Source organism: Populus trichocarpa, chromosome 1, assembly GCF_000002775.5.
Source record: "Populus trichocarpa isolate Nisqually-1 chromosome 1, P.trichocarpa_v4.1, whole genome shotgun sequence".
In the NCBI taxonomy this organism is placed as follows: domain Eukaryota; kingdom Viridiplantae; phylum Streptophyta; class Magnoliopsida; order Malpighiales; family Salicaceae; genus Populus; species Populus trichocarpa.
The window spans coordinates 47,182,008-47,198,912 of record NC_037285.2 but is presented as its reverse complement, the minus strand read 5'-3'; the positions used below and the strand labels follow the sequence as shown (position 1 = coordinate 47,198,912).

At 30.1% G+C, this 16,905-nt stretch overlaps 2 protein-coding genes and 1 long non-coding RNA gene across 10 annotated transcripts in view; 1 reads left to right on the top strand and 2 right to left on the bottom strand.

Annotated features, from left to right (window-relative positions):
* The window catches only part of LOC18110646 (uncharacterized), a 63,680-nt gene that overhangs the window by 3,414 nt on the left and 43,361 nt on the right, over positions 1-16,905 (bottom strand). Inside the window, exons 1-2 of one of the 8 annotated variants that reach the window (XM_024593163.2) lie at positions 4,085-4,266; positions 470-3,642 (exon numbers count right to left, since the gene is read on the bottom strand). The exons of 5 other annotated variants lie outside the window; for them this stretch is intronic. In XM_024593163.2, the coding sequence (XP_024448931.2) occupies positions 470-3,595 (3,126 nt within the window). In that variant the 5' untranslated portion in view covers positions 3,596-3,642; positions 4,085-4,266. Of the gene's footprint in view, positions 1-469; positions 3,643-4,084; positions 4,267-16,905 lie in introns of those variants that run through there. 2 more of the 8 variants (XM_052450005.1, XM_052449966.1) reach the window with 2 other exon arrangements.
* LOC127904956 (uncharacterized) lies at positions 3,102-7,784 on the top strand. The gene is made up of 2 exons (XR_008058408.1): positions 3,102-3,177; positions 7,614-7,784. It is a non-coding gene; the product is annotated as an uncharacterized LOC127904956 (long non-coding RNA).
* Positions 6,577-8,508, bottom strand: LOC18110649 (disease resistance protein At4g27190). Its single transcript, XM_052450080.1, has 2 exons — positions 8,132-8,508; positions 6,577-8,039 (listed from the first exon to the last, which is right to left on the bottom strand). The coding sequence occupies exon 2, from the start codon at positions 8,026-8,028 to the stop codon at positions 6,673-6,675; it is 1,356 nt and encodes a 451-aa protein (XP_052306040.1). The 5' UTR covers positions 8,029-8,039; positions 8,132-8,508; the 3' UTR covers positions 6,577-6,672.

The following is a 16,905-nucleotide window of genomic DNA, read 5'->3' as shown; positions in this document are numbered from 1 at the left end:
AAGAAACAAAAACATGAAAAATATTTAAAAATATATGTTTTTTGAATTCAACACAAATTTGGAATATTGTATTTAAAAAGAAAGTTTCAATTTTTACATTTTGACTCTAACTTTATTAATTTTTTGAACAGTTCATAAGTTGCAGCACTGAAACAAAAAACTCAATATTCTCAGACGAAGCTTTATCATCGGGTCCAAATATTTTCCATTAATCGGCGGAAAAGCCTCAATTTCACTCCTTTAAAATTCAGTGGATGGCTAAAGGATTTGCTAGCATTTATCCATTTACTTTAGGTTTAGAAATAAGAAATTACATTACAGTAATTGATGTCTAACTTCCTAAGCCAATTTAAATCATCAATTAAATTCAGTGGATGGTTAAAGAACTTATCAACAAATTATCACAATGTATTGAAGTTGACAATTTAAATTAGAAAAGAAAAAAAATGGAGAAATATAAAGGACGTACTCGAAGCTGTGCCAACAAATTACCCCCTTCTTCGTGGCCAGAGATGCTTAGACATTGCAAAGAAGGCAATTGGACAGCAAAATCCTTTGGACCAAAAAAGCTGCACTTTGAAAGAGACAATTTTCTTAGCTGAGGGAAGTTGATGATGCCATCTTTAATTTTAGACTTGACGATGATGTCATCTCCTTCTCCACTGTAAAATACTTGCTTTAAATTGTTAGCTTCACGAATCTCCATCTCTTCCAGGTTCTGAAGACTTGGAGACACGGAGACAGGGAAGACATATTCCAGTTTATCACAGCCCCATATAGAGAGAGTTTTTAATTTTGGGAAGCCAAAAGACTCTGGAATTATTTCCCCTTCGTCATCCTTCTCTCTGATAAGACGCTTCAATCCACGGCAATTTCCTATCTGTAGTGTTTCCAGATGAATAAGACTTTGAGCGAGGAACGGTGTGAAGATAAATGTCAGTTTGTCAAGAAACGACAACTCCAGATGAATAAGACTTTGAAGGCTGACATGTCTAATGGGCCCCTTCCATATCCATTTGAGCTCAGGTAACCGGTGCAGCTGTAACGTTGTTAAAGATGACAGCAGCCGCAGCCTCACCCAATTAGTTCCTTCATCAGCCTCACCCAATTCAAATACCTCTTCCAATGATTCGCATTCATAAATTTCCACACTTTTTAGATTTTTCATAGCTTGCCGCCATTTTGCTGGAAACAGAGTGCGAATATCCCCACATTTTTCCACTTTGACATGTTCTAATCTTTGTAAGAGGTCCTTTTGCGACCCATGGCCATGGGTGGTCATCTGATCAGAGGACAATACTATATTTCTTAAACCCTTCACTCTCATGAAAACAATTTGAGACACAGTAGGAAACAACTGCTCAAATGTCTTTGCATTTAAGGATGTGGCGCTGATTTCACCCAAATATAATCTTGTCTTTGCAGTTGGGTATTTTTTATAGAGTAACTCAATCCCTAACACTATATCATATTTGAGCAACCTGGGAAAAACAAAATCTCTGGGAATGCTTTCAACCTTCGGTATCTTCAATGATAATACAGCTAAATGAGACAGCGAATTTAGTTCTGTGAGGCTTGCATTCATTCCTCCCCTGCTTGTCCCAACGACATCCCATTCCTTAAAGCTGTTTCGCCCGATCAACAGCTCTTCTAACTTCTTCAAACTTCCAATCAAATTCACAGGAATCCTTCCTAGATTTCGACAACCTGTCACGTCCAACAACCTCAACTCCTTGAGCTCCCCCATTTCACCAGGTAATTCTTCACTGGAGTCGCGCCCTATAAAACCAAGAATCTCAAGTCTTTGCAGCTTTCTCAACCAAATGAGGTCCTTGCATTTACACTCCATCAACAGCAACGATTGAAGGTTCGTTGAGAATTGAAGTGATTGCAATGAAAAACACCCTCCCTTTAGAGACAAAACTTCAATTTCTTTCATCCCTTCAAAAAACCTCTCTGGAACATTCAAACCACGATCCAGTTCTAATAATAGAACTTTGAGCTGTGGACACACCAATCCTTCAGGAAGATCTGTTAGTTTATTGCCCATTAACGAGATTACTGTACATCCTTCAAAGCTTTTATTCCTCATTGGCCACTCCTTCAACCCAAAGCCAGCCTTTACCATGAATCCGTATTTTTCTGATGATGCTATCTGAATAGCAACATCACGAACCAAGTCATGCATTTTGACATATTCTTCAGTTTCAGTTCCTAACAGCATACAACAAGCTTTGAGGTTTTTGATTGCCACATAAACTCGTTTCCTTGCATCTTCAATGGACTCCACATCTTGATGTAACCCATAGCCAACTGCGTATCTTGTCAAGTCCTCAATTGGAATGTTGTAATCTTCTGGAAATAAACAGCATAGCAAGAAACATAACTTGGTTTTCTCGTGCTTCAAATAATCATAGCTCAACTTAAGACATGCATATGCATTTTTTTGTTCATCAATTTGTTCCATGTCCGGAAATTGAGACTTTTTTAGCTGATCAAATGCTACTTCCCACTCAACTGCAGATTTATCTCTTAGAGCCCTTCCCACTGTCACAAGTGCTATAGGCAATCCTTTACATTCTCTCGCAACCTCCTTTGCCACTCTGTTCAAGTCAGAGTCCTCATCACGTAAACCTGCATTGATTTTGAATAAAGCCCATGCTTCATTTTCAGATAAGACTCTTAATAACACTTTTTGCTGGCACTTCATAGAAGAACATATGTTTTCAAGACGTGTTGTTAGAAGAATTTTACAACTCCTGTGAGCATCACCAAATGGGATCCCTATCTCTTTCAAGTCAATATCTTTCCAAGCATCATCGAGGATTATAAGCATCTTCTTTCCCTGAAGTCTCTGCCATAACCGACCTGCTCTCCCCTTTTCACTCTTTCCGTCAAAATGCAGACCTAAACTATCTGCCATTTGATCCTGCATGTCTGTGACATTTGGATTCTGGGACACCGTGGCTATCAAAACTTCATCAACAAGCTGCAACTCTTTGGCTCCCCTACCTACTTCTTTGACCAGGGTGGTTTTACCCACCCCTCCCATGCCGTACAGTCCGATAATATTGATAGTGTCATCTTTGAGATCTTTCATTATCTGTTCGAAAGCTTCGTTTGATGATTCCGAGGGTGTGAGTCCCTCTGATGGAAGAAATTCTATGTCTTGAAGAGGTGTTTTGTGGGACACTTTTGGAAATTTTCTGCTATTTTCTTCAAGTTTTCTCAAAGTCTCCGTCTTCTTTGCCAGTGCCTTGCTTAACTTGAATTGTCGCATCCAATTTGGACACCAAGTCAAGCATTTGCCATTTCTTCCTATTTCATTTTCCAAAGGATTCACGCCTTCAATTTCGTTGTTTGCATCTTCCAGCCATTTACTGACATCTTTCTCAATTTCTTCAGCCTTCCTTTCAGCAACTATGACCTCATTTTGTAGACGATCTAGCGCTAAAGCAAGGCTCTGCTTTCGTTCAATGAATTCGTGAACAAAATTGTTGAAGCAGAACATGTAACGGAACTGCCTTATTGCTGGTTCCACCAAGAGCTCTGCTATCTTAGATACAGCGGATCCACCAACACTTTCGATAGCCATTTTCCACCAGTCTCTGTATGGAAGGATGATGATGATCACTTTGACACCTGCACGAATGATACGAGCTGCTCATCGCTTCCAATAACACATTTAATTTAAAAAAAATATGAATAAAGGAGAAAAAAAGACTTGCAAGGAAATATAATTAATGGAACGAACTCAACAAAGGATCAATCTTAGGCAACTAAAATCTGTAATGACTATCTCTGCATCATACACCCATTTCTTTTTTATCTATGTGCTTTTTCCATAAAACAAAGATAGAAATACTTTTTTTTTTCTTCTCAAAACCAATAAAAAGAATTTCATTAGTGAAAGATAGCATACCACCGATCTAACGAATACATTGAAACAAAATAGTTTACACTTATGAGTTTAAAGCAGCAATTCCCACAAAAATGCAATTTTATGACATAATTAAGATAAAAAGCATAATATAAAGATCATTACGAACAAATAAAATTAAGAATAATATGCACAAGTGCTCACCTAGCAAAGAGAGTAAGGAATGGAAGGCTGATGATGATCACTTTGACACCTGCACGAATGATACTAGCTCCTCATCTCTTCCAATAACACATAATTAATCTAAAGCTATGATCGGTCTTCTTTTTTTTTTTGTTTCTTTTTTAGAAAATTATGAATAAGGAGAAAAAAAAACTTTTTTAGAAAATTATGAATAAGGAACTCAACAAGGGATCAAACTTAGGCAACTAAAATCTGCAATGACTAAGGTTTGATAAAAAATGGTGAGAAGAGGTCAATTCCCTGTCATTTTCACGACGACAATAATGTTGTTTTAAAAACTTTGCATGAGATATTAATAACAAAGGTTCTCTCGTACGCGACTTTTTTTTTTTCGTTTAAGAAAATAAAATAATTTGAATGATTATTAGATATTTTTAAAATATTTTTGAAAAAAAATTAAATTTTATTTATTTTTTTATGTACTTCAAATTAATATTTTTTTATTTTTATTTATAAATTAATTTTCTTATATATTTATATTTTTTTAATGGATTGATATAAAAAATAATATTATTTTAATATGTTTTTAAAAAAATTTAAAGTGCAACCGATTAGCCATTAAACATGGGCTATGCAAAAGAATTGATCAAACCTAAAGAAACGCAGCCGTTTGAACCAATCATGTAAAGCATTTATTCGGTTCTCCGAGAGGGGGGTTTAAAATTACATGACTTGTGAATGGACAAACTATGGAAATTAAAATTTCCAATATTGCAATCGATGCTAGGCTTTGCATTAAATGCATCTTAACGAAAACAATTAGGCCTATCAGTCAAATCCTTCTGTAGTTTGATTAATGCTAATTAATATTAGGAGCCTCTTTATTTTTTTTTGGATAAAATTTGAGGACGTGATTTGTTATTTCCGCAACTAATTTAATGGTTGGTCACACAAATAAACACATGCATTATAGTAGTTTTTGTGAATGCGTTTTGAAAATATAAATTTAATAAAAAGTATAAATTATAGTTTTTTTAATTAATATTTCAAGAAAGAGTTTTTAGTTGCACCCATATAAAATTATAGTATGCTTTAATTAACTAAATATTCTCAAATCTATAATTAAGATAAACATGTTCCATGTTCATGTCCTGTTCTCCTCTATCCTTGTGGAATTCACGGGATATTTGAAAACATGGTTTGATGCCTCGAAGGTTTTTACCTAGTAATTTGCGAATGGTAAAAACAGGTAACGATAGTGCTTTATAGAAACAAAACAAACACGGCCTTGTTTGTCTGAAACAGGGAGAGACAATCAAACGCCTTAGAAATAGCACAACGGCAACTACAAAAAAATATATCAAATCAGTATCATGTGCCAAATAATAATGGTAAGGGGAAAATCATGTCATATCATATCATACACGTATATATCAATCATGTCTGGGGCCATACCTTGTTACTCCTTTTTCTCCCATTATAATATCTAGCTAGGTTTACCTATTTGGGTCCAACTGCTCTATATGGTCACGTGGCTCAGCCAGCAATGACATGATCAATGGAAAGCAATGCACTGAGATTGCTTCAATGACTTCGAGTCACTTATTTTTCCATTTTTTTTGTTAAGAAAGAGCTAGTGGATTTTTATTTATTTAATTCAATTATTAAAAGATATATCAAAGATGACCGGAATCATAATAGTTTTAATTTGTAGTTATGGGAAAGAATATATCTAAAAAATGCATGGAAGAAAAGGTTGAGTGATAATTTTTGTAAGGGATTTATAATGGTATTATGTTTTTTTTCCTTCTTTTTAATCATAAAAACATCAAAATTATAGCTTATTTAAAAAAAAAAATTAAAGTTGGGGGTCCACCGCCATCTTTTCACAACCAAACCCTTTGAAAATTAAAGAATGGACCGCATAATGGAGGTCCAAACACACACTCGCATTCTCATCCGAATGATCAATCATACATTTATTTATATAAGCTGCACAAAAGCTCTTTGATTGTTTTTAAGGGTCTCCATCAAAATTGCAAAATCTAGATCGATGTGGAGTCCTTGAATGACTCAAAGTGTATAAGCTCAATTTGAGAGTATAGTAATTTTTAAGGGTCTCCATCAAAATTGCAAAATCTTTGAAAGTGTGGAAGTTTATGTTTTTTGATGAGTTTAAAAAATACATTTTACTTGAAAAAATAATAAATTAATTTTTTAATGATTTTGATGTACTATTATAAAAAATAAATAAACATAAAAAAATATTTCAAATGAAATATATTTTTAAAAAGTACTTCATATCCCTGTACCAAACAAACATAAAATCACACTTTAAAATATAAACATAAAAAAATATTTCAAATGAAATATATTTTTAAAAAGTACTTTATATCCCCCCTGTACCAAACAAACATAACACCACACTTTAAAATGTAAATATAAAATAATATTTTAAATGAAATATATTTTTTAAAAGTACTTTGTATTTATGTACCAAACAAACATAAAACTGCACTTTAAAATGTCTTGACTTGACTTGAGGCACAATTAAGTTGCTTTCTTGAGATGAAAAACATCTTTCACATGAAAAAATTTTATGCAATGAATCAAGAGAGTGTTGCGCAAACTCGTTTCCTTGCATCTTCAATGGACTCCACATCTTGATGTAACCCATAGGCAACTGCATATCTCGTCAACTCCTCGATTGGAATGTCGTAATCTTCTGGAAATAAACAGCATAGCAAGAAACATAACTTGGCTTTCTCGTGCTTCAAATAATCATAGCTCAACTTAAGACATGCATATGCATTTTCTTGTTCATCAAGTTCATCCATGTGCCGAAATTGAGAGTTTTTGAGCTCTTTAGACGCTACTTCCCACTCAACAGCAGATTTATCTCTTAAAGCCCTTCCCACTGTCACAAGTGCTATAGGCAATCCTTTACATTCTCTCGCAACCTCCTTCGCCACTGTGTTCAAGGTAGAGTCCTCATCATGTAAACCTGCATTGATTTTGAATAAACCCCATGCTTCATTTTCTGATAAGAGACTTAAGAACACTTTTGGCTGGCACTTCATAGAAGAACATATGTTTTCAAGACGTGTTGTTAGAAGAATTTTACAACCCCTGTGAGCATCACCAAATGGGATCCCTATCTCTTTCAAGTTAAGAACTTTCCAAACATCATCCAGGATTATAAGCATCTTCTTCTCTGTCTTCAGTCTCTGCCATAATCGATCTGCTCTCCCTTCTTTAGTCTTTTCGCCAAAATGCAGACCTAAACTATCTGCCATTCGATCCTGAATGTCTATGACATTTGGATTCTGGGACAGTGTAGCCATCAAAACTTCATCAAACAGCTTCGACTCTTTGGCTCTCCTTCCTACTTCTTTCACTAGAGTGGTTTTACCCACCCCTCCCATGCCGTACAGTCCGATCATATTGACATTGTCATCTTTGAGAGCTTTCATAATCTGTTCGAAAGCTGCTTTTGACGATTCTGAAGGCGTCAATTCCTCCGATGGAAGAAATTCTATGCCTTGAAGAGGTGGTTTGTAGGACACTTTTGGAAACTTACTGTTTGCTTCAAGTTTTCTCAAAGTCTCCGTCTTCTTTGCCAGTGCCTTGCTTAACTTCAATTGTCGCGTCGGATTTGGACACCAAGTAAAGCATTTGCCAATTTTTCCCTTTTCATTTTGCAAATGATTCACACCTTCAATTTCGTTTTTTGCTTTTTCCAGCCATGTGTTGACATTAATCTCAATTTCTTCAGCATTCCTTTTAGCAACATCGACAGCATCTTGCAGAGGATAAAATGCCAAAGCCAGGTTCATCATTTGTTCATCGAATTCTTGAACAAAATTGTTGAAACAGAACATGTAACGGAACTGCCTTATTGTTGGTTCCACCAAGAGTTCTGCTATCTTAGATACAATGGATCCACCAACACTTTCGATAGCCATTTTTCACCAGTCTAAAAAATTAGAGATATAAGAATGCCGACTGTGAGAGTGAGTCATTACAAGTAAATAGGCATTTAGAGAATGAAAATAGTAATTTTATTACCTTAATTTGTGAAAATATATGCGGAAAGCACCGGTACTGACTGCTCAATAATAAAATATAGCGAGAGGAACAGAAGGAGAAGGCCTTCAGCTCTGTATGGAAGCCAGCTTCAAGAGCAACAAGGCAAGGTATAAGTAGAACGATAAACATTTAATTCCTTGTCCTAACATAACAATTATTTACACAATAGTTCATAGATCATTGAAAAAAAATACCACCGATCTAACGAATACATTGAAAAAAAATAGTTTACATTTATGAGTTTAAAGCAGCAATTCCCACAAAAATGCAATTTTATGAAATAATTAAGATAAAAAGCATAATATAAAGATAATTACGAACAAATAAAAGAATAATATGTACAAGTACTCACCTAGCAAAAAAAAAAAAAGAGAGAGAGAAAGGAATGGAAGGTTGATGATGATCACTTTGACACATGATAGTAGCTCTTCATCGCACATGATAGTAGCTCTTCATCGCTTCCAATAACACATATAATTAATCTAAAGCTATGATCGGTAAATGTTTTTTTTTTTTTTTGAAAATTATGAATAAGGAGAAAAAAAAGACTTGCAAGGAACTCAACAAAGGATCAAACTTAGGCAACTAAAATCTGCAATGACTATCTCCTGCATCAAACTTAGGCAATCTGTAATTAGACCAAGGCTATTGGTGGCATCCAACTGCTGTTTCTCTTTTTCACCCTCTTTTGTGGTTTTATTTTATTTCAGTCCTTCTATTTTTTCTATTTCACCCTTTGATGCTTCAAATTGTTTTTTTTTTATTTGATTTAATAGGGTGTTGTTTTTTTTTTAACTAGGGAGTCTATTTCAACTACACACATTACCTCTCTGATTGAGGAACTGACCACCTGCCCTAACAACCACAGCACCTGGCCATAAAATAATTGTGAGAAGAGATCAATTCCCTGTCATTTTCACGACGACAATAATTTTATTTTAAAAACTTTGCATGTGATATTAATAACAAAGGTTCTCTCGTACGCGACTTTTTTTTTTTCATTTAAGAAAATAAAATAATGTGAATGATTATTAGATATTTTAAAAATATTTTTTTAAAAAAAATATTTTTTATTTATTTTTTTATTTGTTTCAATTTAATATTTTTTTTAGTTTTTTTATTATTTTGATGTGCTGATATTAAAAATAATTTTTTTAAAATAAAAAATATATATTATTTTGATACATTTCCAAACAAAAAATACTTTGAAAATCAAACATTCCCATACTCCTAAACAGTTCTAAATTCATGAGTTATTGAATTATTACATCAATTTAGATTTATTAAAGTAGCATATATTTTTTTTTTTAATGATAACTTAATCAAGTTTAGATCGGATTTAGTTGGTTTAATTAGCTGAATTTTAGCAGATAAATTTATTTTTCAGTTAATTTAAAAATAAATAAAGAAAACATGAAGTTATTTTGCAAATCCTTTGATGTTAGTAGAAGTAATGAGATCTACAACAAGTAACAATCAGAAGATATCACCAATCTGGAAAAAATAGCAAGCACTGCATCAAATGATGGGGAACTAAAAATTAACCCAGAAATCTTTTGATATTTTAATTGCTCATATAAAGCATATCAATTATGAATTAGTTCAACTGACGTTAGTGTCTCGTGTTCTGACTTCTACTATTCTATTTACCTGTACTCCGTTGTGAGGTAAATAATTTTTTTTAAATATAAAAACGTTATTTGATGATAATATTAAATTATTAATTTTAATATTAGCTCTTCCAACAATAATTTTAATTTGTAAAATTCATGATCTGAATTTATGAACTTCACTAGATTTAATAACTTAAAAAAAACTATTTTTATTTAATGATATGATTAAAAAATTAATGCTAAAAAATTTGAGTTTCAATCCAATATCAAGATGTTTGTTTGAGGCCATAATAACTTTATAAAAAACACGCCAAAATAAATTATGAAGTTCAATAATTAACATTTTTTAAATTAAGATATGAAAAGATGCTATTTATATTTTATAAAAACAAGTTAAAAATATATCTGAACTAATAAATCAAAAGGAGTTGTTGTCACTAATTTAATATTAAAACATGAAGTTAATTAGTCTTCATAGTAGAAATAAAATATAGATATGTATGCAAATATTTTACATTGATTATTCTTTTTATCTTAATCTTGTTTAGGACAAATCTAACTAATTTCTTTGAAATATCATGCAACTAAAAACATATAAAAAAAATTAATCACTATTTAAAAAAGTCAATAAGTCAAACCTAAGAACCTACTTTTCAATCCATTTTCATATAAAAACACCATAAAAACCTGCATGTACTAAAAACAAAATCCCAAAATCATTCAAAAAATAAAAATCAACCAAATAAAAAAATTAAAAGAAACTCAATGTACTTTTCATGCATGTATGTTTATAGAAAGAAACAACCACCATTAAACTTTTTCTCGTATAATAAAACTTGTTGGTATCAAGAAAGATGAGTTTCGTCTCTAAAAAGTGCTCATTCACCAATTTTATTGCTCTTTCAGTATTTTCAAACGACTTTCTCTTTTATTTATTAAACTCAATGGCTGAAAATGTTATGAAATGAATTTTGAACTAAAATTAAATTTGCAAAAACTAAAGAAATTGTAGAGTAAAAAGAGGAAAGTAAGTGAACTAAACATGACTTTTTCTAACAAATTTAAGATTTATCATTGGATTTCTCTATATTTTATACTTTGGTATTCTATTGTTGAATTTTTTTTTCTTTCTTTCCTTAATAAATTTTAAGGATAATTATAAAAATACTCCTGTATTTTTAGTCTGTTTTTTGTTTTCAATCTAAAATTTAATAAATTATTGTTTGCCCCGTGATCAACATGAAAAATCAAATTAAACAAAAAGATATTTTTTCCCTAATATATAATAAATGTAAGTCTACATAACTTTCTTACAAACCTCGTTTCTTTATCTCAAACATGATTTGTCTCTCCAACCTGTCTCTTAAGTAAATTTGGTCAAATATTTCAACTTTTTTTTCTTTAATTTTCTTTTCAATCAAACTCCTAATTGTTCCTCAAAACTATAGTTGGCTTGCTTGTACCAGTTTTAGATCACTTTTTGCTTCTAAAATTTCATTATTTGTTTGATTTCATCCCAAATCATAATTTTTATTTTTATTTTTTTTAATTTTTTAAATAACTTTTTTTTTATAATATGTCCAGTTTTGTCTACAAAATTATCAAATGCACAATTTATATGTTTTTTAAAAGAGGTAAAAATTAGGTTATTAACAATAAGTCAAAAATGTATCACGTCTATTTAATAAAATATATGGAGTATTAAAGATATAATTAAACATTTAAAAGAGTTATTAACGCTAATAAAAAGATCAAGTTGAGAAGTTAAGAGACCTCCCAAACCGAGCCCTTACATGTATTGGATTTCAAATTGAATTGGATAGGAGCCTACCCAATATGACCTAGTTAAAATCTAATTTGATATTAAAAAAAAAAATCAAGTTAATTTCTTTTTAAGTTTTCTTTTTATACACTAAGATGACAATATTTTATTTGACTTGGATCATCTCGAGTTAAGTCACCAAACTTGTAAAATCAGCAATGGGCACGGATGGATTCAATAACTTGTTTTTTTGGATTTTTTTTCTAACCATAAGATAATAAAAGCTAACATGCAAAGGAAAGCTACCTAATAAAGTTCAAGTAAAGAAAACCACAGTGGAGGTTTGTAAAAAAAAAAGTGCCTTTAAATGTTATAAAAAATAAAAATCAAATGGTATTTAATCAAACAACAAACAAAAATATTTTATCAATTAAATAAACTTTTTATATGTAAAAAAAGCACAAAACACCATGATGGGTTGTAAAGAAATAGCACTTGTTAAAATAATATGAAAAAAGGTTACAATCTTAAAAAAAATTGAAATTTCAAATTGTTTTTTAACCAATCTTTTAGAATGATTGAAGTTTAAAATTATGTTTAATGTTCAGAAGTCGCCACCTAATATAATAGTTACTAGGAATCTATGGTCTGCGAGAGTCTGAGTGTGGGATTGGTTGTGCAAGGAAAAGACACATCATTTCCAGTGCACCCTACCTAAGATAAACTGTATTGTTGTTTGATTGTTTCTAGGTCGGGTTTCTATTCATTGGTTATGTTTAAGGTTCAAGACAGATTTCTTTTCATGAGAGAATCTCTACCTTATCGGATTAAATCATAATCATTCTAAAGCCAAAAAATTAGCATCGCATTTATTTTTTGCCTTGTATCTTTAACACCCGAGGATATACTTTATCGTATAATTTTACACCCGACAGATATTAAAATCTACATCTGGACCCTAAAAAAAATTGAAATTTTTTTTTTGATATTTTGATTAAATTCTAATGGATAATCATAAACCGGTTGCGCTATTCTTTTTTAGATTTTTTTTAGCTTTATTTTCGTCGGAACACCATTGTTTCAATAGTAAAATACCTATCTTCTGCCTACCTATCTTCAGTATTATTAAATATCAGATGTAGGTTGGTCCCGTGTATACTCTAAGTATATTCTTAATTACAAGTGCATATCAATTGGACTCACTGCACGGGTAGTAGGTTTATGTTCTTCTAACATTGGACATTAATGAAACTTACCTACCACCAACTAACTTAGTTTTTTTTTTTTTAATATAAGAAAAGGTCAATATGGCTGTTCAAAGCCATTTCTGAAAGAAACACTCATAACAAATTAGAAATATGAGAATACTAAGTCAATAGTGTAATAAACATCTATCTCTTAGGATGAGGCTATAGATTATAACATTTCAACAACACAAAAACCAAGGCCAGCAACCTTTCCTTTGGGTGAAGGAAGGAAAAGGACTTCAAATTTTCTAATTCTGACCTTATCTCCTCCTCTGTGTGTGCATGTTCTAATTCTGACCTTATCTCCTCCTCTGTGTGCGTGTGCACGAGAGAGGGGGGGAGAGAGAGAGATTTCTACCAATCTTTTTTACTTAGTTTAAAGTTTACTCTTACAATTTTAGCGTCAGTAATTTAAGATCGATCGATTGATCCATTTTCCTCATTTTTAATGGACAACGGACAAGGTTGAAGGTCATTGTCGTGATGTCTACATCATTTTTAATGGACTTGACGATATATCTTCACTTTGGGCCTTTATTATATTTCCAAATTTCATTGCTCTTAAGGCAATGGGCCTCTCTCCTGAGTCAAAGACTTGCAGAATTGTGTGCTCAGGATGATTGATTCCCTAACTAAGAGGAAACAAATTCTATGAAACTCGACTGAGTCAACTCAGTACAAGATGTGAATCATGATTCAGGTAAATTAACTTAGGTAAATTAAAATGAAAAGGATTTTAATAATGAGTGGAGTGGGCATTGCATTGATTTGCAGCCTCTTCCTGTTCTCCAAAAACTACTCACCGCTTGTGTTTTTTTTTTTTTTTATATTCTTTAATCTTTATAAAAGTTTTAAGTTTTTACAACTAAATCATTCACATGTAGAATGTTACATTAAAAAAAAAACAAAAACTTGAGTTTGCTTTCAAAACATTGATATAGTCAAACCGGGAGTAACTTATCTGGTTAACTCATCTGTAAAACTCATATAAAGATTTGATTTTGACTATTTTTGTGGTTCATGAAAAATAATTTTTATATTTTTTAATATTTATTTATTATTAAAAAATTGATAAAAGAAAAACAGTTTTTACTTTGTGGAAAAATTTGGTTGTTTTCCAAAAAGGTATTTTTTATTTATTTTGTATTACACTTTTTAAAAGTTGAAACAATTCAAAAATATAATGTTATTTGTTAATTATATCAAATCTAGTTATTAAATTTTTTATTACTATATATTTTATTATGAATTTTTATTATTATTATTATTTCAATTTTATCCTTTACAATTTGATTCAATTTTATTTTTATATCACTTTAGTTCTTATTCTATTAATTGTTATTTGTTTTTTAATTAATTTTTTTTATCTATTTAAATTTGATTTTTATTTTTTCATTGTTATTTATTTTATTTGAGATAATTTATAAAATTAGAATTTTGTTTTAATTTTATCATCTTTTAAATTTTTCACTTGTAATCTAGTTATTAAATTTTTTATTACTATATATTTTATTATGAATTTTTTTTATTATTATTTCAATTTTATCCTTTACAATTTGATTCAATTTTATTTTTATATCACTTTAGTTCTTATTCTATTAATTTTTATTTGTTATATCACTTTAGTTCTTATTCTATTAATTGTTATTTGTTTTTTTTATTGTTTTTTAATTAAATTTTTTTTATCTATTTAAATTTTATTTCTATTTTTTTATTGTTACTTATTTTATTTAAAATAATTTATAAAATTAAAATTTTATTTTAATTTTATCATCTTTTAAATTTTTTTACTTATAAGTTATAGTTCTTATTTTTTAAAATCGTTGAAAGAATAAATCGTGTTTCACGCGTGTAGATCTTTTAAAATAAGATAAAGAATTGTGCGTTCGAAGCACGAGCATGTATTGAAAGTGAAACTTAATCCTCCCACTGGCTCCTCAATGATAAAGGCATGGTTTCAACTTAGGAGAGCAAAATGCAATGAATGGCTGCCATTAATGAGACCTTTGCATCTTCTTCATTCATCTCTCTCTTCACCAAATACCTTGTGAGCTATCACAACCAGCCAATAAATTACTGATATAATGTACTGAAAAGTCTATTTTATCTGTTATTATTTAACATTTCCAGCCAAGCTTGCTTTTTAGGCTAATTTAGACACCATCTAGTATGTGAAAAATTATTTTTTGATTTAAAATTATTTTATATATACATATTTTTTATTTTAATATGATGATATTAAAAATATTTTTTTAAAAAAATATATTATTTTAATATAATTCTAATGGTAAAACATTTTAAAAATAACCTCAATCATATTATCAATTATTAGTCATACTTATTATATCCTATTAAATATGAATTTATAAAATTAAACTTAAAATAATATCGTTTTAGTTTTTAATAAAATAATATTATTTAAAAAATATATATATAGTTTTGGATAAAAAAAATTAAAAAAATAAAATTAAAGTTAATCGATCTAGTTTCATCTAAATTGAATCAAGTCGATTAAATTTAACCAATTCAATAAACAGTGAATCAGGCGATGTTATTTTATTTTAAGTTCAAATTAGTCCTTCATCTTTTGATTTAGTTTAATTACACTCCTAATTGACCCTATATTTTTTATTTAGTGCAATTTAGCCCATATCAAATTACAATTTTAACCCCTAATTTACGCATCTTTTTCAATTTGGTCATTGGTCTCGAATTTATGCAATTTGACTCTCAATTGACCGTTAAACTTTTAATTTTCTTCAATTTCACCTTCGGTGTTTATCAATTAAGCCCCTATAGTTCGGAGCCTTTTACAAAATGGTCCTTGACTATGAAAGTTTTCAATTTGACCCCTAATTAACCCCAAAACTTTAATTTTCTTGCGATTTTACCTTTGATTCCAATCAATTAACTTGGTAAGAAATAAATTTGGTCTCCTAAAATTTCAATTCTCTCAATTAAGCCTAAATTAGGTTCTCAAACTTCATGTTCCACCAATTAAGCTTCTAATAAAATTAATTTTACCTTTTTAAAATATAATTAAGTCCTTGCACTTAATTAAATCCTTTAATCGGACCAAAATTAATTCTTTAACATAATTAAACTTCAATTTGGCTCATGATTAAATCAAATTGGCCTATTAAAAATTTAATTATATCCCTAGACTTAATTTTTATGCAAATTCATCAAATAACCATTTAATTTGACCTTGATTTTGTATTATTTCTCAATTTTGGGGTATAATAAGGTACATTTAGGCCTCGAATTTCCTCCAAAATGACAGCTTGATTTCTATGTATTTTTGAAATCTTCCTCGATCCGCTTTCCTCATATCGCCAACTTTTATTTTATTATTTTATTTTTATTTTAAAAAAAAGAAATAAATTTAAGGAATAACCTAGAAATGAGTTATGAAATTATAAATGATGTTAACTTTAAATATTATCTCAAGTGTTATTGTTCTTGTCACTATTTAATGGTCACATTAATATTGAATTAATATACATTTACTTAAATACTTAATTGTACAAAATAAAAATTAAACACTTGTTTAAAAAATAAAATTAAACATTCAAAATTGTTTTATCACATATTCGAACACTTATTTAATTATTTTTATCTATGTATGTCATGAGTAAAAGTCACACTTATTTACACAATAGCTTTATCTAATGAAGCTGATGGTTTCAGTTTTATTACCTTAATTTTACACACTCATTTCCTCGATTATTAAGTAATGGGAATATCTATCCTCTTTTTTTTATATATATCTAGTTCATATATTTATGTGCTTTTTCCATAAAACAAAGAGAGAAACACTTTTTTTCCCTTCTCAAAACCAATAATAAAAAGAATTTCATTAGTGAAAGATAGCATACCTTTCATGAGAGTCAAAAACAAAATCCCAAAATCATTCAAAAAATAAAAATCAACCAAATAAGAAAATCTAAATGGAACTCAATCTACTTTTCATGCATGTTTATAGGAAGAAATCATCATCATCAAACTTCTCTCGTATAATGAAACTTGTTGATACCAAAAACGATGAGTTTAGTCTCTTAAATATGCTCATTACTTTATCTCTCTTTCATTGTTTTCAAATGACTTTCTCTTTTATTTCTTAAACTCAAG